Source organism: Accipiter gentilis, chromosome 34 (genome assembly GCF_929443795.1).
Source record: "Accipiter gentilis chromosome 34, bAccGen1.1, whole genome shotgun sequence".
NCBI classification, from domain to species: domain Eukaryota; kingdom Metazoa; phylum Chordata; class Aves; order Accipitriformes; family Accipitridae; genus Astur; species Astur gentilis.
Window position 1 is genome coordinate 306,353 of NC_064913.1, and position 26,465 is coordinate 332,817.

At 42.9% G+C, this 26,465-nt stretch overlaps 1 protein-coding gene across 2 annotated transcripts in view; it reads left to right on the forward strand.

Annotated features, from left to right (window-relative positions):
• Window positions 1-26,465, forward strand: part of SRGAP1 (SLIT-ROBO Rho GTPase activating protein 1) — a 152,844-nt gene that overhangs the window by 64,023 nt on the left and 62,356 nt on the right. For both annotated transcript variants that reach the window (XM_049792271.1, XM_049792272.1), the window contains exons 2-4: window positions 12,163-12,358; window positions 16,047-16,209; window positions 26,308-26,370. In XM_049792271.1, coding sequence (XP_049648228.1) covers window positions 12,163-12,358; window positions 16,047-16,209; window positions 26,308-26,370 — 422 coding nt within the window. The remainder of the gene's footprint in view (window positions 1-12,162; window positions 12,359-16,046; window positions 16,210-26,307; window positions 26,371-26,465) is intronic.

Sequence of the window (26,465 nt, forward strand, 5' to 3'; positions counted from 1 at the left end):
AATTCATTCCTTGGCCTTTCACTGAAAGTGCCCTAAGTGGCACATCTGTTTCCTACAGCTGCTCTTGGTGTCTTTGATTCCATAGAGCAGTCACCGGAGTCCTGCTGGAAATCCTAACCGTCTGTATGTCTCTGAGAGAGACATTTGCAGAACAGATAAACCAGTGAATTAATGCAGGAAGACGATGCAAATAGTGGGTTCTACAAATCATCAACTTTAAATTTTGCTGGTTCATATATTTCATCTCATTAGAAAAAAAAAGTGAGTGATTTTTTTCTTATTTTTTTTTAATTTCTAAAAGATTGAAGATTGTTTCCAGGGGAGCTGGAAATATGCAAATTATTTTAGCCCAAAGTTCACTTACTGGCAGATACTATTCTTCATCTTACTGTTGAGTGAGTGAGCAACAGTTACCTACAAACTGTCTCATACTGGATATTTTTTTATCTATTCCCATTAGCAGGAACCTCAGGGGGGGCTTTCTTCTCCTCCTACTGTAACAACTGAAGATAAATTTAATTAAAGGTGGTCCACAATCCAATTTATACGTCCCCATAGCAGGAAGATGGAACAAAAAAATCTGCTCTGTGACACTAAAGGATTTGTTTTTTCCCAGCTGCTGTTACTGCAATTTGGGGCTCTGAGTAATTGGGTTCAAATTTGTCAGAAAACCTTCCTTTGAGGTAGACATTTTATTTTCTCACTTAGAATTTGCATGTTTTACTGAGTCAGAGCAATACATAGCCAAATGTATTTGAAGCTTGGCAGAATTTATATCATCTTATTAATTCAGTGACATATAAAAATACCTGGCTGTTACTAATATTTGTTTGATAGTTATAATCAACCAATATGGTGACTATCATTTTACATTTTTTAGGATTCGCACCGTCAGAAGTTCTTCCACCGTGATAGGAGTTATTGTTTTGTTTAACTAGTAAAAATACTAACTTTTTACTGCTCAAACTTTGGCATATGAAACTTTTTTTTTTTCATTCTCAGAATGCAATGTTGTGATGTTCCTTAAATCATCTGTTGAGTCAAATTCAATATTATTTGCTCTGTGAAATTGAGACAAGACACTGAAATATATTTTTGGATAATACCATAGTCATGCTCAGAGGACCAGCAATCACACACTGGGACTTTCCTTTTGCAGATTCAGGCCACGTCCCTACTAAAAAATGATGCACGTTGAGATCTGTCTGGTCTGACAGACATATTCCCCAGCAAGGCTTGCATTTGTACAGATAAATCTGTACAAGGATTATGAAGTGTGGTGATATGATTTAGTTCAAAGATTTATTGGGTGGTAGACACCATCTTTCGCTCAGCACTGAGTGGGTGAGGGAGGAGCTCCAGTCCCCCACTGCTGTCGGGACACCTCACTTGTGCAGGGTGATGGGGAAGGTCTCTGGTCCATGCTGTCCCCTGAGCCCTGCACAGCCATTGCCAGCAAGGAGGATGCTCATGGGCAACGGCTGACACTGTGCCCAGAAGTGTGCCAGCAACTAAACCAGACTGTGCAGCTCTGGCGTGTTGCCCAAGAGTGTCTTTGCCCCACTTCGTTGACTAGAGTAGGCAGGACCTTATGCGGCTACAAGGATGTGCTCAGGTGAGTAATTAGTAAGGGATGTGGACATAAAGTTTTAAAACTGGTGTTGAAGGCATCACAGTGGCATAGCTGTTTGTCTCAGTGAAGAGGAGCATCATGGATCTGTCACAGCAAAAAATACAAAGTTTTAGAAGAAAAACACAAAAGTGCTCAATAGGTTAAATTTGTGGTTTTCAGGAGTTAAATGTGTCAAAGATAAATGAGTGAAAGTGATAAATAGTGAAAGTATTTTGCTGCATGTTGGGCAGGTTGGGCTGAAAAGGAATGTGGGTAAAATCCTGCCACACAGAGCACAAACTGTGGTTTCCTTTTTGTCCTTAACTGGACTGTGATTTCACCTTCGGACTTAAAAAGCTGTCACTGAAAGTCATGGCTGGGTCAAATGTGTGCTTTTATTTATGGCATGCAGCAGGGTGTGTGTCGTACTAAAAATGTTTTACTGACCTCTTAAAGATGTGCCATGCATGGAGAATCATTTTCACAGGATGTAGGGAGGGCATTCTGTCTAGTTATTAATTCCTGAGTCTTATCGCAGTGATAGTCATCAACGTACAGGAGAGGCCATATCTGATTGATGTGCAGATTTCATGGCTTTCCCGCTCGTCCTGCTGCTCAGGAGTTCCTGCCCTGCACTGCTACCAGCATAACTCTCATCTCAACAGCTATGTCACCTGCCAGATGTTCAGAATAATTTATTTTTTGTCAAGAAAAGACACATCTCTCAAGGTTTAATTTCTAGAAAAAGCTTTCAGACATTTTCACTTGTCAGGTGTCCATGTCCACCTGAGATATTAAGAAGGAAGGGTTTTATTGTGAGCTTAACAAAATGAAATGGTGCTCACATCTGTGTGGTAGGAAGGTTTCTGCTTCTCTGGAGGTAAAGGATGTGTGCCAGCAACAAGGCTGGGGTCATTTCAGGAGGCGTTGGCGGACGGGTGATGCAGTGTCTGTCGCAGAGCAGACACTGCTGTGCTGCCCAGAGTCACCTCCATCCTCAGCCTTGCGGCAGCCGGCACAGGACTTAACCTGGCTTCACCCAGCTTACAAGTAAGGAAGCTGATTAAGATCATTAGGTTTTTGTTACTATTCAGATCGTGACAAACTGATTAATTTTTCTGCTGCATGCTCGCCTTTATACTGTGTTCTGCACTTTGAAAAAACTTTAGAAGAACCTTTCGAAAGGAGATGCTACAGCTGCCAAATATTTTGTGTTTAGCGCACTGACTCAACAGTGAGAACATACATACGCTACTTGTACTGTTGCAGCACCTAGTAGTTGACTCTTGTTTCTGCTTAATCTTGGCTAGGGCAGAATGATGTGGAATGGTTTTTGAATTGTCACATTACATCCTTCAAGAAGATAAACTTTTGGAGTTTGGGGAAACAGGGAGCAGAAAGGGCATCTAAAATTAGGGTGCTGAAAAGTGGAGTTGCCTTGAATGATTTCCAGGGTAACTGGGAACTTGCTTTCACTACAGATCTTATTTTCTAACTGGCACTTGGGTATTATTCTGAAAAATCATAGCACTTACGGAATTCTGAAATCAGCTTTAGATTTTTTTTGCCATCTAAATTTAATTAGGGGAGTCATGAGTTAATAAAAACACTACAATAATTTCTGAGTGCTGGAGAGGGGTGAGAAAAGTGGACCTAAATCTGCCACGTTGAGATAATTAAGCAGTGTCAGGCAGGACTCAAGGTTCCCCAGTGCTTCAGCAGCTCCTGCATGCTCAGAACACCAACTCCAAAGTGCAAAGTAAAATGGGAAAGGAAAGGACTACTGAGTCTTCTGTCTGCCTTAAAATTTCCTCCTTTTTGCTGCTGCTTACAGGGGAAATTGCGAAAACTGATATAGCAGTGACCAAATATGGTTGCATGTGGGAAACAAAAAAACAAAACACCTTCCCTCCACCCCTCCCCTCTTCCCAGGCACAGCTTCACTCCCGGATTCTCCTCCTCCTCCTCAGCGGCGCAGGGGGACGAGGAATGGGGTTTACGGTCAGTTCATCACACCTTGTCTCTGCTGCTTCATCCTCTTGAGGGGCGGGACTCATCACACTCTTCCCCTGCTCCAGCGTGGGGTCCCTCCTACGGGAGACAGTCCTCCACGAACTTCTCCAACGTGGGTCCTTCCCACAGACTGCAGTTCTTCACAAACTGCTCCAGCGTGGGTCCCTTCTATGAGGTGCAGTCCTTCAGTAGCACGCTGCTCCAGCGTGGGTCCCCCACGGGGTCACAAGTCCTGCCAGAAAACCTGCTCCAGCATGGGCTCCTGTCTCCACAGATCTGCAGGTCCTGCCAGGAGCCTGCTCCACTGCGGGCTTCCCACGGGGTCACAGCCTCCTTCGGGCATCCCCCTGCTCTGGTGTGGGGTCCTTCCCGGCCTGCAGGTGGAGATCTGCTCCACCGTGGACCTCCGTGGGCTGCAGCGGGACAGCCTGCCTCAGCAGGGTCTTCCCCACCATGGGCTGCAGGGGAATCTCTGCTCCGGTGCCTGGAGCATTTTCTTCCCTCCTTCTTTACTGACCTGGGGGCCTGCAGGGTTGTTTTTCTCATGTGTTCTCATCCAGCTGCAGTTTCTGTGCCCCAGCAACTTTTTTTCCTTCTTGAATACGTTCTCCCAGAGGCACTACCACCGTTGCTGATGGGCTCGGCCTTGGCCAGCGGCAGGTCCATCTTGGCGCTGGCTGGTATTGGCTCTCTCAGACATAGGGGAAGCTTCTAGCAGCTTCTCACAGAATCCAACCCTGTAACCCCCCTGCTACCAAAACCTTGCCACGCAAACCCAATACAATGGTTTGTGGGTGGTTTTTTTTTTTGTGGAGTGCTCATGTCAATCTGGCATTCCAGACGCTGCTGCAAAGAATTATTCAGAGGAGAGCCATAAGTCATTTTTCTGTTCTGCTGGCAGGTACTTCACTGGTGGGAAGAGGAGAAAGATTTGGGCATGCTGAGTTTCCTTTTAATTTTCTCATGTGGCCAAAATTTAAGTCTGCAAGGAAAGTCTCATGGTATCTTTAACAAGCATAAAAAAAACCCCGGATGGTTGAAGCCCTTCAGAAGCTTCCGAATAAGTTGTCACATAGATCTTGACAGTTTAGATGGCCTAAATGGGTTTTTAGACACCTACTGCATGATTGACTATCTGCTTGGCAGACAAAAATGCACACAGGCTCCTTGTCTGTCTGTCTGTCTCTCTTCTTTTTTTTCCTCTCTCAGGCTACAGACCTTTGCCATGAATGCCACAGTTGGGGTAATTTCTGCTTTGTTTTATTCTTCTTAAATGTGTTTTGGGGCTTATTTGATGTGGATTCTTTGCTCTTCTTTTGTGTGCTGGTGGTTTGCGGAGCTGATTTGCTTATCTGGAGGTGGGGCAGTTGGTTTGCAGGAGAGCATCTGCACCCACAGCAAGAGGTGAGGACTGGGTCATGCTGGTGAAACTTTGCATCAAACTGTCGAGGCAGAGGAGGCATCTTGCACTTTGCTCCTTTCTCTTATGGTCAGCAGTGTTTTGGGATGGGCTGGGATTTTACTGTTGAGCAAAACAAAGTTCCCTCTCCTCTGAGGGATAGAAGTTTTTGTCCTCAGAGTCCCAGCTCGTGTGACCAGAAGGACAAAGTATGCTGTGCTCAAGATTTGGTAGGACATGGTGCCAGCACTTACGGGTGCAAAGGAACAGTTGCTGCAAAAGCAGTGGCACTCAAAACATGGTGCAGGCAGACTGCCTGCTTAAATCCACGGTCGCTTGGCAGTAGCACCGTGGCAAGAAGTGTCCTGCCAAGTCGTGAGCTGGCGTGCTGCCCTCCATTCAGGCTTGGACTGTAGGCAGCCAAGTGACCAGCAGCTGTGGCTGCGAATAGCAGGAGGGCGTTAGTCCAAGAACAACAAGAAGAAAGGCTTCTTCAGCTACATATAGAGGTTTTCTTGGCTCTTCCAGCCATGTCTTCCCATTTCAAGGGGAACTGGAAGGTGGAAGGTGCCCTAATGCAGCCACCCCTTTTGGATCCCATCCACTGGGATCCCCTAGTTACACAGTTCTCGCTGGGGGCATGTTGTTGCTTAGCCTGTGGCTGCAGTAGGTAGGAGTGTGTTTGCTTGAATGTGTAGAATGAAGTTTGCAGCTGCAAGGAGAGAATTTGTTCTTTGTTTGCTCTCTTTGTTTCAGCATGATGACTGAAGTGACCTGTAAACAATTATCTTCATCCTGCAAATGGCTGCTACACCAGCTTCCCTGCTAATGGCTACAGGAGGACTGTTTTTATCTTTAAGCTTGCCAAAGTGCTTGAATGAACAAGGTTTACAGTTTTTAAAGGGGTTGACAGATGTCAACAGGGGCTTTGGATTCCTGACCTTTCATACAGCCCTTCAGATCCCAGGCTTGATTCTCACTCCCCATCCATTTCCACAGGCTACTACAGCCCGGAGACATGTTCTTTCGATGACAACCTCAACCACATCCCCCAAAATCCCCAAACAAACAAAAAGCCTGAAATGAATTCTCTGGGAAATGGCATGAAGCCAAACAGTAAATTTAGAGCTGGGATGTGCATTGCAGAGGTTTCACTTTAAGTGGGAACATGCATAAATCTGTATGCTTAATGTCCTAAGTGAAATCACCTAGGGGGAAGAACAAAGTCCACAAAAGTCCTGCCTTCAGAAGCTCAAGGGCATCACTGTCTATGCAGCCATGCTTCTTACTTGAGTGTTGAACGCAGGGAAGTGATTTCCACTAGTCTGTCATAGAAAGTTAATGTTGTGGGACAGGCTCATGATCTATTTAAAGGCATTTCTGCAGCAGCCTGCAAGATCTTCATCCCAGCATCTCTCATCAGCTGTCAGGCTGGTGGAATTTCCTGGCTTTCGAAGTGGAATTTCCTGCTTGTGGTCCAGGAAAATGGCAGCGAGGACCTGGAGGAGAACGTGAGCCAGATTCCCTGCCGACCACAGAGCTTCCCTCACTATTTGTCATAGAAACACATAAATAGCTTTCTAGCCATGGTTCTGGGAAATAAAAGCTTGTCCAGCACTAGTACCTTTAGGCTGTGTATCTCAGAGAGGAGTATCAGCAGCTGGGCCAGAGCACCCACCACAGGGCTGATACCTCTCATCATCTTTATCTTCTTGTCTGTTGAGAGGCAGAATAACATCCCTGGAAGGTGTGGGAGCACTGATCCTAGGGGTGACATGGCATTAAGGACTATTAACTGTGCACAGGAGCATCTCCAGGCCCTTCTCAGTGATGGCTGTTGTAGTTTCTCTGCTGGCAGCATCCTTAGTGGGCTGGAGCTAGACGCTTTCCTGAAACAAAACCTAAACTGCAGATGTTGGCCAGCTGCATTCAGCTGGACCAAAGCTCTACCCTACCCATCTCGACAGAGAAGCCAAAAGCAGGTCCTTACAAAGGCAGAAGCTTGGGATGAAACTGGAAAGATCAGTCCCCCAATGCAGCACCCCAGCTTCTAGCAGCAGGCTCAGACATGAGCCATTCTTACGCTGAGTAACTGAGGCGCAGGAGAGTTGCGTAAGACTCAAGTGTCTTCAAGGAGGTACTGCAAGATGATTAATGCTCCAGTATGTGCTTAATTACAAATGTACGTTGGTCACCAGATGATATCTAGGCTGAATTTAAGGTCTGAATCTTTTCCTATGAAATACAATCTGGATATCATAAATGTGAGAATGAGGGATATGTGTGTCGATAGCTCACTGGGGTAAAAATATGGGTAAGTTGTAATGGTTTGGAAATACAAAGTCTAAGATAATATGTGTTGTCCTTGGTCCATTTGGGAGACATTTCTGAGTGTTTTAAAACTAATCTAAAATTTTATTTATTTTTTTGTGAAGGAGCTATTTAAGGAAAGATGGGAGGTGATACGGCTTTGAAGTTACCTGAGCAGATAAAACCTACAAACATAACTATGCCTTGTGAGAGCCTATTTGTACTCTCAAATAGTTCTGATGAGCTACTTGCTTTTGTAATCTTTCACAGGATGGGCCCCTGAGGCTGTTTGTATTATTACCCAGTAATACTACTGGATTAATGTGTCTGCGTAGTTTGTGTATTGTAACCGTGACTTAAATAGAGCTCCTTGCCGGGCAGGGTGAGGCAGCAGGTGGGAGGCTTGCAGTGCAGCCAAGGGGGTGACCAGGGAGAGGGGTCTGGCTCTGTGGCACCTTCCAGAGCTTTCAGCAAACACCAAAAACCATGGCAGGGCTGCTCTGCGAGCATGTAAGTTAATTCCACTTAAACAGAAGTTAAGGGTGGCAGGCTGCAACAGCTCTTGGGGTGGCTTGGGCGGGAAGCAGCATGCAGCAGGCATGTAACAGCACCAAGAAGCATTCATTAGAGTTGCTTCGGTCGAGAGTTGGTAGTGGGGGTTCATGGTGGTCTGGACGGTCTCTAAGTGCTGATGAGACCAGGCACAGCCTAGTGCGGTGCCGCGGAAGCACTGCAGCATTGCAGGGCAGGGTTACGTGCGTTGCAGTGGGGAGTGCTGTGGCACGGTGGCAGTCTGCATGCAAAGTATTGGTCTGGCAGCAGGTTAATTTGGTTAATACTGTGTATTTATGAGGTGTCTGGCTTCTGAGCTCAGGAGGGGGTTTCCTGTGGCTTTTGGGGATGTTTGATGCCGCCTGGTGCTTTGGTGTATGTGGAAGTGAAGGTGACGAGGTTTGTTCCTTGCTGGTGTGTGGCCAGCATCGTCATTGTGTGCCACATTGCAGTATATCTCACTATGGGTGCCTTCAGGTGGGGCACTGGCCTATAACTGGTTACACATATCTTCGCCAGGGTAATGCGGTGTATTACTGCAGTACTATGCAAGTCATTATTTGTAATACTGTACTGTATGCAAAGAGGTAACCTTGACGAGTTTATTTCTGATTATGATTTGGGTGATGTCAGTAGTTCAGCTTCATCCACTCTGTACTTAACTCTCAAAACAGCTATAATCTTGCTCCTTTTATTTTTCATAGTGCACTGATATAACCTCCTGTCAGAAGAAAACAAAGATTTGTTGAAAGTTTAGAGTTATATCTTGAATGCTGCCACAAACAAAACCTAATTTTATACTTAATGCAGTAATTCTAGAGGATGGTGTCAATGAGGGTATAACTGAAATAATTTTTGACATTAAAATCTTTAGAAATAAAACTTTACTCGGAGGTTATTGATTTAACTACAGTCACATTAGCTGCTTCCTTGCTTTGGTTGCGTATGCAAGTGTTGGACAAAGGCGGGGGGGGGGGGGGGTGGGGGTGGGGGTGGTGTCCACTGGATGTGAATTCAGTCTGTTTAAGCTGCAGTGTAAATGGATGAGATTCCTTTCGAACCAGCCCTTGCCTAGAAAACTAGTGAGTATGACTCAAAGCTGCTGTACAGAGAAGGAGAAGGTGTTAATTCATCCAGGGTTTAAACGTGCCTCTTCCTGGCACAAAATAGCCTGGCAGTCATTTGACATCAGCCACCCTGCAGAGCAGAATTGGACAATGTCATTGTCCATTACAGCTGGTACCGGTTTGACTTTGAATTTAAATGTGCCAACAAAATAGAGTAAAGACAGGCACCCTTCTGTTGCCTGCTGCACCTGTCTCCATATCTGTGGAGTTTGGGCTCTACTAGTTTTTAACTTGGCACCTTCTCGGTGTTTTGGATATTTATTTCTTTGAATATAGTGCAACAATTTTCCATGCTGCTCTTTGTAGCCCTAGGGAAATCACACATGTGGATTGGTTAAAGAAGATAGCGTTGCCTTGGTGCATTTTTCTGTAGCAGTAGGTAATGTGTAGTCTATGTTAGTTAATAGTACTTGGACAGTTGTGATTTTTGTGATGCACAGCTGCTCAGGCTGGCTGGCCGTTATGCCAATGTTTATTGGGGTTTTTATATTAGGGTTTGGTTGTTTGGGTTTTTTTAAATCTACAGCTTTCTCTCATCAGAAAGTTAAAATCACAACATTTGCTGATCTGATTTCTTATTCATTGCCATCTCCTCAGCCTGCCAGGATGGCATTACACATATTATTAGTAAGAAAAGAATTAAAAAGTGCAGGAGCAGAAGGATGTGAAAGACTGGAAGGAGAGCTGCTATGCTGAAGTCTCTTCGGGACAGACTCTGTTCAGCTGGCATGAGTGGGATGTGCATCTCCCCTTTTTAGCCTCCAGTGGGAGGCCAGAGCTTCAGCCTTTTGGAGCCAGCATGTTCTTTCTCCTTGCCGAGATTCAAATAGCCAGAAATTGTGGAACTTCCTTCATAAAGCTGCAGTCCCCCTGAACCCCTAACTTACCACCTTACTCGGAGCTTGGACACCTCCAGCCACTATCACCTTTCAGACATCATGCTCCTATTTTGTTTTCTAGTATACAAGTTTGAAGGAAGCCATGACTGTCCACTGGAAATCAGACAGCATCAGAAAGCTAATGCAATTTCTTATATTTTATCTGTCATCCCTTGTTTGTTGTTTCTTGTATCTCTATTCATATATTCCTGTTTCTAAAATCTTTCTTTTTCCTGTTGCTATGGTAAAAGCCTGCCTAAAAAGGAAGATTTATAGCAGCAAGATCCACTGACCTACAAAATAATCAGAACATAGTTGCTCTGTACAGAGCTCTGCTTTTAAAGTAACTGGTAGAAAATCTGTAGCAGGAGAGAGAGATGGCCAAAGTACAGGGACCACGTGCATGGATTTGGATTTAGTCAAAACTCCAGTTTGTGGGCAAAATTGCTGCCTCTGGTCAGTGAATCTGTACAGCTGATTTCCTATACACAGAAATTTTCCATGATTGCAGTATTAAAATTAGTGGACACCCAAAAAAGCAGTCTTGGGTTTTTGTTTCTGTTAATAACCTTCCAGCTCCAATGTGATCTCCTCTATGTACATGAAATGTCATTGATACAGTGTTGTATTACAGTGGCTCATCCTTGCTGGAGGCACGGTCCTTTTCCAACAAACTGATTTGAAATGAAATGAAAACCAAATCATGAATTTTTTGGTTCACGTCCCACACTATAAATGAGACTATGGTCTCATTAATGATTAACGCAGCAGCTGGTAGCTCAAAGGAGATCTGGAAGAAAATACTGCAGTGTCTCCCTCCTCCAGTAAATATATTGGCTTAACAGTTTTCTGTGCTCATACTAGCTTATTTCAGTATACACATTTGAATTGCAGCAGAGTGTATCTCTGCCTTCATACCTGCTTTAAGATCAGTAAGGATGCATTAGTTCCCAGTTGCATCAGATAATTTTTTGCAATGTTATTATTACTTACTGATTTGCAGTTCCCTGTGATCTTAGCAGTGGTTTTTAGAATGCTTTTGTGTTTCAAACCAGTGAGCATCTAAGATTTCCAACATGTTCTTGCCCACAGCGTGGTTACATCATTAGTAATCAAGTAGAAGTTCACAGCAATTTTGCATTTACATGGACATCACTTCTGGCATGTTGTTTTGCTATTGATAAGTCCTTGTTACAGCATTAAACTGTTCAAAAAATATATACACGTATATTATGGTCACAAAAGCTTTGCTCCTGTGTCCACAATGTTGGATTACACCGTACCTGGGCAGCTGACAAAACTCTAATAAACCAGTCTCTCAAAAGAACCAGAGGGATGTTTTCAGACCAAGTGTTCCCACAATGTGATTAACTGCTTAGCACTAAGAAATAAAAGTGTTAAAAAGAAAAAAAGAAACCCAACCTGAAAAGAAAAACCCTACCACATAGCAATTGTGCATATGACAAACAATGCTAAGAAATCTGGACGCTTTTCCCTGTTACTCTAGATGATAACTGTGAGCATATATTCTCTTCTAAATTGCCTGATTTTGTTTTATGTTAATAAATATACTACAGTCTCTGGAACCTTGTGCAATTTTTCAGATAGCTATCTCTAAATATATGTACACTTCTTCCTCTATATTTGCTGTAAATATTGGTGAATGCATGTATAGTAGAAAGTTCTCTCCCTGGCAGAGGTGGGGCAGATACGAAAGCTCAGCTGTGCACAGTTATGGTGGATAATGCATCCAGAGTTTATCACCAGGTGTTTCCATGGTGTGCATGATGATACCAACCAGCATGGTCCACCTGGCAGTCAGCAGGCTGATCCCAGCCCAAGCCCAAAGGGTGCTTGTTTATCCTGCCATTTTTCAGGGCAGCAGAAGGGGCTGCTGCTCAAATGGTTGCACACCACCTGCTGCAAGGAGATCACTCCAAACCAGACGTTGGGCTAATGCCAGAGGCCAGGCAGAGGATGGGAGAGGAAGGAGGAGGCAGGTGTTCTGCACATGTGAGCCCAGCAGAGTCCTGAGCCCTTGTAATAGCCATTTGTGAGACAGACGGTGGGTGAGAGGATGCTAGGGCATAAGCATGTGGTGGCAGAAGTGAGAGCTGCCACTGCTGCGTCCCACCGCAGGACCTGACATCCAGATCCAGCTGGTGTAGCTGTGAGGCTGAAGTATGTTGGAGTGTTTGTAATTTTGGTTGATACTGCTCAATTCTCATTTGCTTTCCACTGACCTGAGTGGGTATGTGCTTCTTTCATTAGAGATCCGAGCTCAACTCATCGAGCAGCAGAAATGCCTGGAGCAGCAGACTGAAATGAGAGTGCAGCTTCTTCAGGATCTGCAGGATTTCTTCCGCAAGAAGTCGGAAATTGAGATGGAGTATTCCCGAAACCTGGAAAAATTGGCAGAGAGATTCATGGCAAAAACGAGAAGTACAAAGGATCATCAGCAGTACAAGTAAGAGAGATTTCCTTCCCCCTTGCTTGCATGTTAGCCACTGCTGGAGTGCTTTGCCACTCTTTGCTTCTGCTGGTTTTGAGTACTGCTAGGTTGAGCCCAGGTTCAAAGGTGTATTTGAAATTCCCACCCCTATTTAGCAGCGTAGCAGTTCTCATTGCAGTTGAAGGTAGACAGGTGCCTAAATACTGTTTTGTTGATTGGACCCTCTGCAATAATTCATGTAAGCTTCTGACAAGTGGTTTCAGTTTCTTAAAAGGTAAGCTGTGCAAATATTATCCGTAACCTACCATACAGAATTTAAACTACCCAAAATACAGCCAGTATCTAGATGAGATGCAGAGCCCCAAAAAGGCTTGAAAGCTGTGTGCGGATCTGTTACAGTGGAGTTGATAGGATTTGAAAGTGTCTAAATAAAGGTCAATCACCATTACACACACCACAAAAAAGACAAGAATTTTGGCAAAAAAGACATTAAGAAAGAAAACTATTTTGATTTGTTGTTGTTGCATGTGAACTTGTGCTGTCTCTTGACCCCTCTAATTCCTCAAAATGAAGATGTGAACATTATGCCTTGCTTATAATTTAACATATCCCTTTTATGGCATAGTAACTTGTGTGCAAAACAAAAGTCATCAGGTAGTATCTGGCAAAACGTGTGTAGAGCATTATTTTCTAAAATGTTTCAAATGCATTACTTGCTGGCATAGTCTCGTGGTTATTTTCCTGACTTGAGCTGATTAATGAATGCATTTGCCTGTTATGCTTAGGGGTATAAAACAATATTTTGTGTTTGTAAAACTGGAAAATAAGTACCTTTTTCCAGTGTCCAGTCAGTGCTGTGCTAGAAATACACGTGTAGATAGAACTTTCGTTTCAGGACAAGTCTTTTCCAAACACATCTGGCAAAGGAAAAGTTAATCCAAATATAGCTTGCACAGTTCAAAGAGCAGTAATAAATATTGCTTAAAATTCACTTAAGTGACTCAATGATTCTCTGAAATAACCAATGTGTGCATATGTCACCACTTCAGAGAACGCCCTGGATTTTATTGAGCTTGTGGCAAAATCTTTTTGCCTTGTGCATACAAACATCTTTCCTCATTCTTAAACATGTTAAATCCAGACTGGCAGATGTGCATGGGGGTTATGACTGGAGTCCTGCCTTTGGCTTTGTTCTGCAGCTCTCTGCTTTGAGAAGAGGTTGCAGCAAAAGTCACTTTAACTGGTGGTCCCCTGTGCTGTTCCCACCATTCCCCCCAGAACAGGCAGGAAGGCCTGTGGGATTGGCTTTGGGACATGCAGAAGCAGTGAGGACCAAGCAATATCAGCATGGCCCTTCGCGGGTGCTTGTGTTGGCTGGCCTGGCTGATAAAACCCTGAAGCTGCTTGCTGTGAGTAACACAGTTAAGAAGTTCATCCCAAACAAAATGGGGAAGTTTCCTTAACTCACTTCTGATTCATAGCAAAGCAAAGCACTGATGATTAAGAAAAGGCTTTTGTCTGTTAATCATTCACTGTTGCTTTGATTCTGAGGGTGAAAGCTAAAGGTAGACGATTAGATGAGGAATTAAAGGACATATTTCTAACAGTGAGAATAGTTAATTATTAGAATGATTTATCAAGAGTTGATGGAGTTTCTCCGTCAATTCATCACCATCTCTGGCTGTTTTATCTTCACATGGTTGATCCTTTTGACTGTAGGAGAATCCTTCTACAAGAGAAAAAAAAGAGAGCAACAAGTTTCTAGAGCACTTAGAATCATAGAATCATTTAGGTTGGAAAAGACCTTCAAGATCATCGAGTCCAACCATTAACCATGCCCACTAAACCATGTCCTGAAGTACCCTGTCCACTCGCTTTTTTAATATCTCCAGGGATGGTGACTCAACCACTTCCCTGGGCAGCCTGTTCCAGTGCTTGATAACCCTTTCAGTGAAGACATTTTTCCTAATACCCAATCTAAACCTTCCCCTGGCGCAACTTGAGGATATTTCCTCTTGTCCTATCACTAGTTACTTGATAGAAGAGACCAGTACCACCTCAGTACAACCCCCCTTCAGGCAGTTGTAGAGAGCGATAAGGTCTCCCCTCAGCCTCCTCTTTTCTAAACTAAACAGCCCCAGTTCCCTCAGCTGCTCCTCATAAGACTTGTGCTCCAGGCCCTCACCAGCTTGGTTGCCCTTCTCTGGACACACTCCAGCACCTCAAGGTCTTTCCTGTAGTGAGGGGCCCAAAACTGAACACAGGACTCGAGGTGCGGCCTCACCAGTGCCGAGTACAGGGGAACAATCACCTCCCTCCTCCTGCTGGCCACACTATTTCTGGTACAGGCCAGGATGCCGTTGGCCTTCTTGGCCACCTGGGCACACTGCTGGCTCATATTCAGCCGGCTGTCAACCTGCACCCCCAGGTCTTTCTCTGCCGGGCAGCTTTCCAGCCACTCTTCCCCAAGCCTGTAGCGCTGCGTGGGGTTGCTGTGACCGAAGTGCAGGACCCAGCACTTGGCCTTATTGAACTTCAAACGATTGGCCTCAGCCCATCGATCCAGTCTGTCCAGACCTCTTTGTAGAGCCTCCCTACCCTCGAGCAGGTCGACCCTGCCTCCCAACTTAGTGTGGTCTGCAAACTTGCTGAGGGTGCACTCAATCCCCTCATCCAAATCATCAATAAAGATATTAAAGAGAATGGGGCCAAACACTGAGCCCTGGGGTGTTAACACCACTTGTGACCCACTGCCAACTGGATTTTGCCCCATTCACCACAGCCCTCTGGGCTCGGCCATCCAGCCAGTTTTTCACCCAGCAAAGAGTACACTTGTCCAAGCCATGAGACGCCAGTTTCTCCTTAGTTGCAAGGCAAACTTGAAATTAAAATTCCAATGAAATTTGGAATAAGTCAAATTTTATGAATAGCTTTTTGTTGTCTGTGAAACCGTTTCTGAACTACATTTCTTTTTATTTTGCTTTGTGTAAAAGGAATGAGAAGTCACCTGTGATTTCACTTTTTGCAATATTAAAAGTTTGGAGTGGGTCTACAATGCAAAAAGTCTGTCAAGGAAATTCAGAACTGGACTGTTGTGGAAAAAGTCCAGTCCTGCTGTTTGTCTTCTAATTGAGCCATCTGTGACTGGCAGTAGCAGTGTATTTATGAGTGCTGTGAATTTATGAATGCTGATCACAGAATATGTGTGTTTGTGACATTTCCTTCTACTTTTACAGCAGTTACACAAATCCATTGCACTGAAACAGCTACACCTGAAATTTTGCTCATGAAGGATTTGGGATGCACTTGCAGTGCTTGTTTATTTCTAACGTCAAAAATTAATTACTGTTACTCTTTCAGCAGTGACCTTTATTGATTTTGAGTATTTACATGTACTCCATCTGTAAGCAACTGTAAGCTTTGGGGCAAGATTATTTTATACTCTCAGGTGGCTTGCAGTGTTCTGAATTCTTATGCCTTTTCTATATTTTTGTATTGATGCCTCATGGGATTTGTAGAATGTGTCTTAAAAGTGATCTGAAGCTTGCCTAACCCAAGTTATTCCAAGAACAGATTGACTGACTCTTCAGAAGCAGCCATTTTTACATGACAAGTTATGACTGTAAATGTCAGGGAGATGTTTGTGTTAATAAACTAACTTTTGCATTTCTCTACATAATACATGTGTGTATCTCCTCCTTAGGAAAGACCAGAACCTCTTGTCACCAGTGAATTGCTGGTACTTACTCCTGAACCAAGTGAGAAGAGAAAGCAAAGACCATGCAACATTGAGTGATATCTACCTGAACAACGTAATCATGCGGTTCATGCAGATAAGCGAAGACTCCACCAGAATGTTCAAGAAGGTAATGTCTCTCCTGCAGTCCTTCAGCCAGGCTTGTAAGATGCATAAGGGAGGCAAAAGTGTCCTAATATGTAGCATCTGAGGAGAAGTTTCAGCACATGTAGCATAAAATCTGTTTTAGCACACATATAAATTCTTCATGACTGTTCTCGCAGAGCAAATCCTTAGTGCTGAAATGCCTGGGAACCTGCTGTATATGCTGGTGACCTTAAGAGCTGAATCGCAAATATCCAAAAGGCAGGGAAAAAAGCCTGTTCTCTCAAAAGCACGCTTGTCTACCCATGCAGAAAGGAAACAGGTTTTGCTTAGGAATCCCAAAATAGTAATGCTGTATTAATGAATTATTTGTAAAAATAGGATTTCATTGTAACTCTGTCATGAGAGAAACCGACTCAAGCCAAAGTAAGGGTGTGCCTTGTAGTGCCTTGGCATAAAGTTGGTAGCATATGCTGTGATTCTCCTAAAAGTGTTTCCTTCCCAATATTAAATATGAATATACACTTTTGATAACATAACTACTTCTATGAGATAATTTAAGCATTGTCTCTGTGCATGTTTGTCCTTGTATGTGCCTGTTACGTGTTTTCATGACACATACAATGTGAAAATCCCTCTTGTGCTAAGCAAGCACTCTAGGCAGCCTTAGTTTGAGATCTACGTAATGTGTTTGCAGTCATTGTTGTTATAAAGTTCTGAAATAAAAATAGATTATAAATGCATATCTGTCAGTCACAGTGGGATGCTGGTAGGCAAGCATCATACAAAAAAGAGTTCAAAACCAATAAAGGTTAAAGAATGTAAAGTGTGTGACTAAGTAATGGCAAAGGTACCAGATTAATGTTTTCAAAATTGGGAACAGATTTCACATATACCTGATCACAGTCCTAGATGGATAGCAATGGGGTGGGGAGAAGAATTATTTAGGGAGTGTATAGGAGGAAAAAAAGTAAAAACATGAATCAAATTTATTGGTGTGCATTAAAACCTGTAACAGTAATAGAGCTGAAATGTATAGTTTCTCAATCAGTAGTGGTATATAAGTTGATTCATATAATATGTCTGATGCATAAAACTGTAGTTCACAAACCACTAAACTTACTGATATGGAAGCTTATTATAGAGGTTGAAAAGATAATGGGAAAACCAATTTGAGCATGCTGCAGTACAGTCTATGTGGAGATATTTCAGACTTGCTTGAAGCAGTAGAAATTTTTTGGTATTGAATCTGGAACAGTTTTTCAGTTTTTTATGTTATATCTCAGAAATCTGTTTGTCACTAGGTGTGTGTTATTAGACTAACCTGTTTGCTTTCAGCACGGTTCAGTTCTTTAGCACTGGAAATCTTGCTTTTCCTTCCCTTCTCTCCAGATGGACTGTATAAAATTATCTAGATAAAGTTTTCCATGGAGAAGTGTGTGTCCTTCTTTATTCAATTAACTTATTAATGGAGATTGCTGCAGTTTATCTCTCAGAAGGAGGAAAATATATGGACATTTTCAGTGCATTAACAGGAGGCATATTGTCCCATCTTCCTGACAGACTTGTCTCTTTCCTCTATGTTGTGCCCAGGAACGTGCAACATGTAAAATTTTCTCTTTGTAGCATAGCTTCTTGAAGAAAAGAAAGCAGCTGCTCTTGCCTTTTTATTCCTAACTTTGATCTTCTACAGGGGAAAGAAGAGAAAGGAGATTGAGGGAGTCCTGCTGTGCATAACCTGGAACTCGCATTAGTGGAGTCCAGATCCTTAACAGTCCTATCCTACCTTTCCGCAGGGTTTGCCAGCTGACACTCAGCATGATAGTGTCACGTCAAACAGCTGTTAGCTGATGTGGAGCATGGGCAGAGTGAGGTCACCAAAGGCTGTGTGAAGGTATCTGAGCCAGGCTGGTAATGTGAGGGGAAGGGTGGCAGGAAGACACACGGCACCTCGGCATGGTGTAAGTGAGCTTCATGGGCATGTGGCCTGAACGTGGCAGTGGTTGTTCACCAGTGTCGATTCTGAGCACACATTTTGAGGACAGTGTGTCAGGAATGAATACTTGTTGGAGAAGGTTGGTATTTCTACTGAGTCCCAGTGTGCACAGTTCTTAACGTCATGCTTGCTGCAGAGTGCTGGTGATTTATTTGCTGTTAGTTCCCAGCTGCAGAACTGATTATACTTTGAATGATGATGAAGCTCCACTTTCTCTTCTGTGAAAAGGGAAGGGAGTTATAAAATGAGGTGAACAACATTGGACAGAGAGAAAACCAAGACCTCTGCAGGAGGTGAAGGTGTTAGCAAATTGTCTTGCTTAATTGGTGAAGAACATAAGCTGTCTACAGCTATGTTTAGTCCAAATGGGCAGCTTCAACCATAATGGTCTTTAAAGGTCCCTTCCAACCCAAACCATTCTACGATTCTGTGATAATTTCTGTCAGATGTGCATAAGCAGTCTAACTTAAGGTATGTTGCAGACTCAGAACTGCTTAATGGATGTCCACCAGGCAATAGAAAGAGATGAGGTGCAAAATGCATGTGCCCTGTACAGCAGTCCCCCTTGAAGAAGAGAGGTCACAGGAGTAAAGAGAAGGTGCACTTAGAATGAGAAAGGTGACATCCAACACTCTCCTCCATCAAAACTGTATTCTCCCTAAAAAAATGGCATGGAATTTGTTGGAGATCTGTAAACATCAAATAGAACATTTAACCAATTTCTGTCACTTTCTGTAGGTTACTTTTGAAAGACTGGATTTGGAATAAAATTATGTCGGAGAGAACTATAATCAGTCTCAATGGGTGTCATCCCTATGAAAGCGTATGGGATTTGTTCACTGTTCACTGATTCAGATTAGAGACAAACCATATCATAGATTCATAGAATGGTTTGGTTTCGAAGGCACCTTAAAGATCATCTTGTTCCAACCCCCCTGCCATGGGCAGGGACACCTTCTGCTAGACCAGGTTGCTCAAAGCCCCATCCAACCTGGCCTTGAACACTGCCAGGGATGGGGCATCCACAACCTCTCTGGGCAACCTGTTCCAGTGCCTCACCACCCTCACAGTAAAGAATTTTTTCCTAATGTCTAATCTAAATCTACCCTTTTTCAGTTTCAAGCCGTTAGTTCTCGTCCTATCACTACACTCCCTGATAAAGAGTCCCTCCCCAACTTTCCTGTAGGCCCCCTTTAAATACTGGAAGGCTGCTATAAGGTCTCCAGGTCTCCCCAGAGCCTTGCCTTCTCCAGGCTGAACAACCCCAACTCTCTTCAGCCTGTCCTCATCGGGGAGGTGCTCCAATGCCCTGATCATCTTTGTGGCCCTCCTCTGAACCTGCTCAAGCAGGTCCATGTCTTTCTTATGTTGGGGACCCTGGAGCTGAACACAGTACTCCAGGTGGGGTGTCACAAGAGTGGAGTAGAGGGGCAGAATCACCTCCCTCAGCCTGCTAGCCACACTTCTTTTGATGCAGCCCAGAGTATGATTGGCTTTCTGGGCTGCGAGCGCACATTGCTGGCTCATATTCAGTTTTTCATCCCCTAATACCCCCAAGTCCTTCTCCTCAGGGCTGCTCTCAATCCACTCATTGCCCAGCCTATATTTGTGCTTGGGATTGCCCTGACCCATGTGCAGGACCTTGCACTTGGCCTTGTTGAACTTCCTGAGGTTCGCACAGGCCCACAGCTCAAGCCTGTCAAGGCCCCTCTGGATGGCATCCCTTCTCTCCAGCGTGTCGACTGCACCACACAGCTTGGTGTCATGGGCAAACTTGCTGAGGGTGCGCTCAATCCCACCGTCCATGTCGCCAACAAAGATGTTAAACAGCACTGGTCCCAGTGCCGACACCTGAGGAATGCCACTCATCACTGGTTACGCTTGGACATCGAGCTGTTGACCACAACTCTTTGAGTGCAACCATCCAGCCAGTTCCTTATCCACCGAGTGGTCCATCTGTCAAATCCATGTCTCTCCAGTTTAGAGACAAGGATGTCATGCGGGACAGTGTCAAACGCTTTGCACAAGTCCAGGTAGATGATGTCCATTGCTCTTCCCTTATCCACCAACACAGTAACCCTGTTGTAGAAGGCCACCAAATTTGTCAGGCACGATTTGCCCTTAGCGAAGCCATGTTGGCTGTCACCAGTCACCTCCTTATTTTCCATGTGCTCTAGCATAGTTTCCAGGAGGATCCACTCCATGATCTTGCCAGGCACAGAGGTGAGACTGACTGGCCTGTAGTTCCCCAGGTCTTCCTTTTTTCCCCTTTTTAAAAATGGGGGTTGTCTTAACGCTTTTCCAGTCAGTGGGAACTTCCACAGATTGCTATGACTTCTCAAATATGATGGATAGTGGCTTAGCCACTTAATCTGCCAGTTCCCTCAGGACCCATGAACTTGTGCACCTTCAGGTTCCTTAGATGGTCTCAGTCCTGCAGATACTTCTACACTGGAGACTGATCATAGGGTTCTGTGAAATATGTACTCTCTCTTATAAGTAATAAATGAAAATAATAAGAACAGTAATACTATGAAGATTTCAGAAATAAAGACTAACAAGAGCATGCTTAATATTTTACTGAAGTCCCTGGTCAAGAGCAGGAAATACACCCATCTGACATATCTGTACTCCATTGGCTCTCACAGCATTGCACATAGGAGCACTTAATGTCTTTCTAAGTAATTTCCAAATACCATCTAATCAAGCTTCTCTCTATTCAATAATTAGATCATTTAATTATATATCTTCCAGTTTATTAACCTAATAGTGTTATGCATCACTATTATCATCTTGTTTTAGTTCTCCCTCAGTCTTGCAGCAGCAGCTTCTACATCTTTGGAGGTGCTTTAGCTCCCCTTCGAAGTCTGGAGAGTAACTACACCAAGTCCATGATCAGAGCAGATCTCCATCCTTCTGCTCTGAACCCCCCAATCTGGCTGTTGGAGAAAGGGAAAGTGTCTCTGAGTGGATTGCCCCATTGCTCACAAGCAAAATACGGGGAGACAACAGCAAAGTCACTCTGAGTTTCTTGGCTCTTTCTGCTCCCTCCTTTTTCTGCCCCTCTCTCCTCCCAAGAGGATGAGGCTACCCATTCTGCTTCTCAATGGTAGCCCTTACTGGCTTTTTCTGCCTCGCTGGTGGGCAGTAGGTTCTCAAATGAAACTTTTCCATGAAGTGAGCCCAACATTCTCTAGCGGGATACTCTTTGTATGCTGTCGTAAGATTGGCTCCAGCTTGAATTGTAGTAATGAAAAGAGCAAACAATTTTCTCATTTCCTGGCCGTGCTTACCAGTAGAGTGTTGTTTTGTTCCCTCCCCTGCTGATGTCTCCTATGTGGAATATAGCACAAAGTCATGGATCTGTAGCAACCCCTTTCTCTAGTCCTGTAAAAGGTGTGTGCAGTACCCAGTGTTAGTCTATATGAAATGTAGTGATGAGGGGTGTCTGTGCCCCTTGGTCTTTGTACCTTGCCCTTGTTTCACTGTCCTTTCTCATTCTGGTTCTTCCTTTTGTGTGTTTCTATACATCTGTCTCAACATTTGGATTACTTTGGTGAAATGTTCCCTATTGGATCTACCTTGCATGTTCTGATGGGCCAGGATATATCGTATTCGGGTACCTGATTGTACATGGCTTTCCTGTCTAGGCTAACCCACTTTAACATGTAGATATTCATTATTTTTATTCTCCCGGGACCTCTTTGTCATTCTTTTTTCCAGGGGTCAGGAACCAGCATCTGTTTAAATGTACTAAATGCAGGACTAAGATAGGATCTAGTTCAGAGATTTTGTGACATTTGTCTGATAATAATATGTCAGGCCTCATACTTCCAGAAAGGCACTTAAGCTCTTCTTGCTTGCTTGCATATAAAAGCAGTACAGATTGCTGTTCATGCCTGGCCTTCATGCTGCACATAAAATTACAAACATAAAGTAGCAGAGTTCAAACCTTGCATGCTTGCCTGTTTCTTCAGGCAGATGAGGTAGATGGCCTCATGGGGACAATTAAAGAATAAAGTAATAAGGAAAAATGTCAAGCAGCAGGGAAAACTATTATGCAGAACATTTCATGCAGTGATTCTGGTTACCCCAGCATTAATAATCAACTGTATAAACACATACCCACAAAATCCTTAAGCAGATTTGTATATTTATAATTTATAAACATGTATTTTCTTTGGACAGAAACCATAATGAGGCAAGATGAACATATCTTCCAATGTTTACAGTAAAAGATGCTGGAGAAGCCAAGCACAATAAATATTTTAGTTCCATAATCTGGCTATTAACAAGGAATATGACTACCTGCCAAATCTATTTGACGTTATGAAGATTGTGGCATATATAAAGATTTTTTGCATCATTTTCTTAAACATTTAAAGGTTTTAAAGGATTGCAAAGCTATTTGTTGCTATAGACTGGCAAATCTGGGACAAAATTTTACTATGAGTTGGTTATGTCAGTGTTACTGCAGCTCATGAAAGCTCCTTAAAAGAAGGGTTTGCACATCACTTCCCCCAGGGACCAGCAGCAAACTCATTTAAAAGCAATAGTCACAGAATATTTTCCCTAAATGATGTAACTGAGAGTAGCATTGTGTGTGCTAAATACAAGACACTAAAGAGTTCCGGGAAGAACTGAACTGACAAATTTTGGTAAAAAAAACCCAAAGACTAAAGTTTGGGTGCCCAATTATGCTCTAACTGAAATGGATGGAAAAATTCTTACAGACTTCAATGAAGGGTTATTAATGTGGAATAAAATTTTAAGTTTCTCAGACATTAATCCATAAATACAAATCTTGATAACATCAGTAGGACCACTGATGTGTTGACAGTTGAGCATGTACTGAAAGGGTGGTTCAGGTACACTGACTTGTCTGTTTTATCTATCCTACTATCAGGTGAAAAAAATATGCTACTGTCTCTCTTAATGCTTTGAACCAGATTAGTAACATACATAATATTTTTAGCAAGAGTTTGCATGTGCTCAAACATTTTTATTATATTCTTTGTTCTTTTGGTTAATAGATGGTAATATATTTCTCTAAGTCATAGTGAATATAGAAGCACCTCAGTGACTGTCAGGTTCTAATGGCCTGAGTAGAGCTATCAACTCAGCTCCAGGAAAATGTGTGCTGCATCTTGCATTCCATTGTTCAGCTACCCTGAGGATAGGCTCCTAAAGGAGCACACCGTTCAAACATGCTGAACTACTGCAGGGAACAGGTAGCCTAAAAGAGAAATAGGAGAGCCATTAACCACTGAAAAGAAATGCACTTCTTATCTGGTGCTCTAATGTGCTATATATTACACACTAAAAGCTGTATCGCTTGCCACTGGAGTCAGTATTTCTTGATCTTAAATGCTAATGTAAAATGTGTTGGTTGTTGAAAATAAATCCCTTTTATACTGCTAAGGTTAACCAAATTTCCTGATTTTTATTGGACAATTCCTACAAAACCTTTCATCAGAAAGAGGCAGCAACTAACATATTATCCATCACTACAGGCACCCTCTGCAGGCTGGAGTCCCCAGATGAACTGGTGCCAAGGATGACTCATCTGTGATCCTGTGGCATTGCTAGGCTGTTTCTTCCTAATTTTTACTCTCTTTGCTGATCACCTCCCTTCCTCTCTTTTTGCTCCCCATTTTAAAGCCTATTGTCCTTTCCTAAAAACATCTCCCTCTTTCCTCTACTGTGATCCCTTCCATTCACTTTCAAGTTTACCATTGATCAACGTGTTGTCTGGCAAAGATCGTGTATGCATGGTGGCCAGTAAATTCTGAGGGCTGGACCGCTTGTGTTTCAGTACTGAACAAAGCTCTACAGGAGCAAAGAGAAGAAATAGGTCCTAGTAAATAGTGATCATTCCCTGAATCCTCAACTGATCTGGGTGTCTATTTGCATTAAGGTGTACCTGAAGAGCAGAAAAGGAGGGTGTGTCTTCCAATGAACTGCTGTGTGCTTTGTTCACAACAAAATCTGCAAAGGGTAAAGAGAAAATTGGTTTGGGATTTTCTGTCTCACTTTCTCAAACAAACTTTTGCACTGCCAGGTTAAGGCACGCTGCTTTAGGATTGGCGTTGCTGTATTTAGGGCTTGAGTTGTCATCAGCTTTGAGATGGTGGTGACCAACAGTTGAAAGGGATAAATTGCTTGAAGCTGGAGTTCATCTACAGTTTTTTCCCACATGTATTTGCTTTCATCTTTCGGTCTTAAGGTCAGCCATCTTATTTGTGTGTTTTGTCCTTCTTGCTGCTAAAGTAATTTAAAAACCAGACCACTCATAGTCATCACTAAAGAAGTAGCTATCCAAGAGAAAACAGGTAGCCTCCACTACTTGGATCTTTGAGGAGATGTGTAAGCTGTGTCAGAGCTGTGCTGCTGACTTTTAAAGGCAGGGTGCCAATGTAAAGCAATGAAAAGCAATTCAGAATTTTTGCTGAAGCTTTTACTGTGTTTCCCTACAGCAGCTTGCAAATCTGCAATCCTTTTCCAATTCTTTACAATCACTCTGTGCACTGTTATGCATTATGAAATTTTGTCCTTAATATCAGATTAAAATAGTCTGATATTTGCAAAGAAATGGAAGTAGTAAGCTTTACGTTCTAGATACTTCAGTAGTAGAGCATACCTCATGAAAAATACCAGACTTTGAAAAGTATAAGCAATAAGGAAAGTTTCATAGTAGTTCTGTATAACTCTTCTTTAGAGCATCTGTCTCACTGTGCCTTAGCTACTACAGCTAATGCCCTTGGGAATACAAGAATTTTGCTGAAGTGTTTCTTAATTTATATTTCTAGCTTCTTGTTGGTTAAAAATCATCTTGCATATAAGGGTTGGAGTGAATACTGATAAGTGATATGGCAGGTTCCTTAAAATACTGCCCAGAGTTAAGGAGTATGACAGTAGGAATAGGAGAAAAGAGTAAAAATTTTCTCTTCCAGCTACTGTATGTGTCTGTTTCATTCTCCTGGAAGACACAGTGGGTGGGATGTGTGGCGTGGTTCCTCCTCATCCATGGGTGTCGCACTGGAAATTCTCATTCAGAAACCATTATTTCTGCAGGTGTTTTAGTGATGGCCAAGTATATGTTAGCAGCTTTGGAGATGAGTTGTCCCTGAGGATTTTCCTTTGGCTTCTATGCAACTACAAAGTACTCCTCATAGCTAAGGCCATTATCTATCATGAAGTTGGAGTTTTTAGAAGCCAGGCTTATTCACAGAAACTTACGCACAGAAAAAAAAGCTGACATTTCTAGCATGGATGTTACAATGCTGAGCATTGCAGAAGAAATAGCCAAGCTGTTTGCCAAGTCCTGTAGCTCTATTCTGTGGCTGTTTTCCAAAGGCTATGGTACAAATGCCTTCAGCTCTTCCACAGTTGCCACAATTTTTATCTGATTGAACTGCTATGGACAGCTAAGGAGTATATTTGAATGAGAGTCTGATTAAATACTCTTATTTTGACATGCTTGCTTTTGTTAATAACTACTGCTAGGCATTTCTTTTTTTTCTGGGTCAGAATGAAAGTAAAGACACAGTCCAGAAAAGCTAAACAAAGCTGTTTCAGCAGCCCACTCTGTGGAATATTATGCAGTTGGGTATCTGTTTCAAAAAGGAGCCACAATTATTTCTTGCATAAATATTTAGATAGTTGCATGTGCTGAGAAACAAAGACTATTCTAGATGTAAAATTGGGTGGGATGTCCCTCTAGAATATCACATTCCATGTGGTTTAGTTTTTGTATATATCATAGCAGTGATAAAACACTACGCAGTTTGTTCCATTAAAAACATTAATCCTGAACTTCACCCTTTCTGTTGGCACCTAATTTTCTGATGCTTCATGGGACACTCTCTCAAATTACTTCTGGGTTTCCTTTTAGAAGTCTTTTGTCCAGATGTTATCTGTCTACCTCTGCATCCCTGAATCATTACTTTTAGTGCACTGTAAGTCTGTCAGAACGGTGTAGTCAGTAGTCTGTCAGAATGTTGTAGTCTGTCAGAATGCAACATTGCATTCACTATCTAGGGTGAGCAATGAGTACAAATATCAAGGAACAAACGTATGTTGCAGTTTTTGCATGCCTGTTTTCTAATTATTTCTTTTTAATTACAGAGCAAAGACATTGCGTTTCAGCTTCATGAAGACTTAATGAAAGTTCTTAACGAGCTTTACACAGTAAGTACAGTTACTTATATAGTTTATCTTATACAAATTCCATATCGGACTTCTTCTACAAGCTTTAAGTGTCCTTTTATGGAGCAAGTTACCCT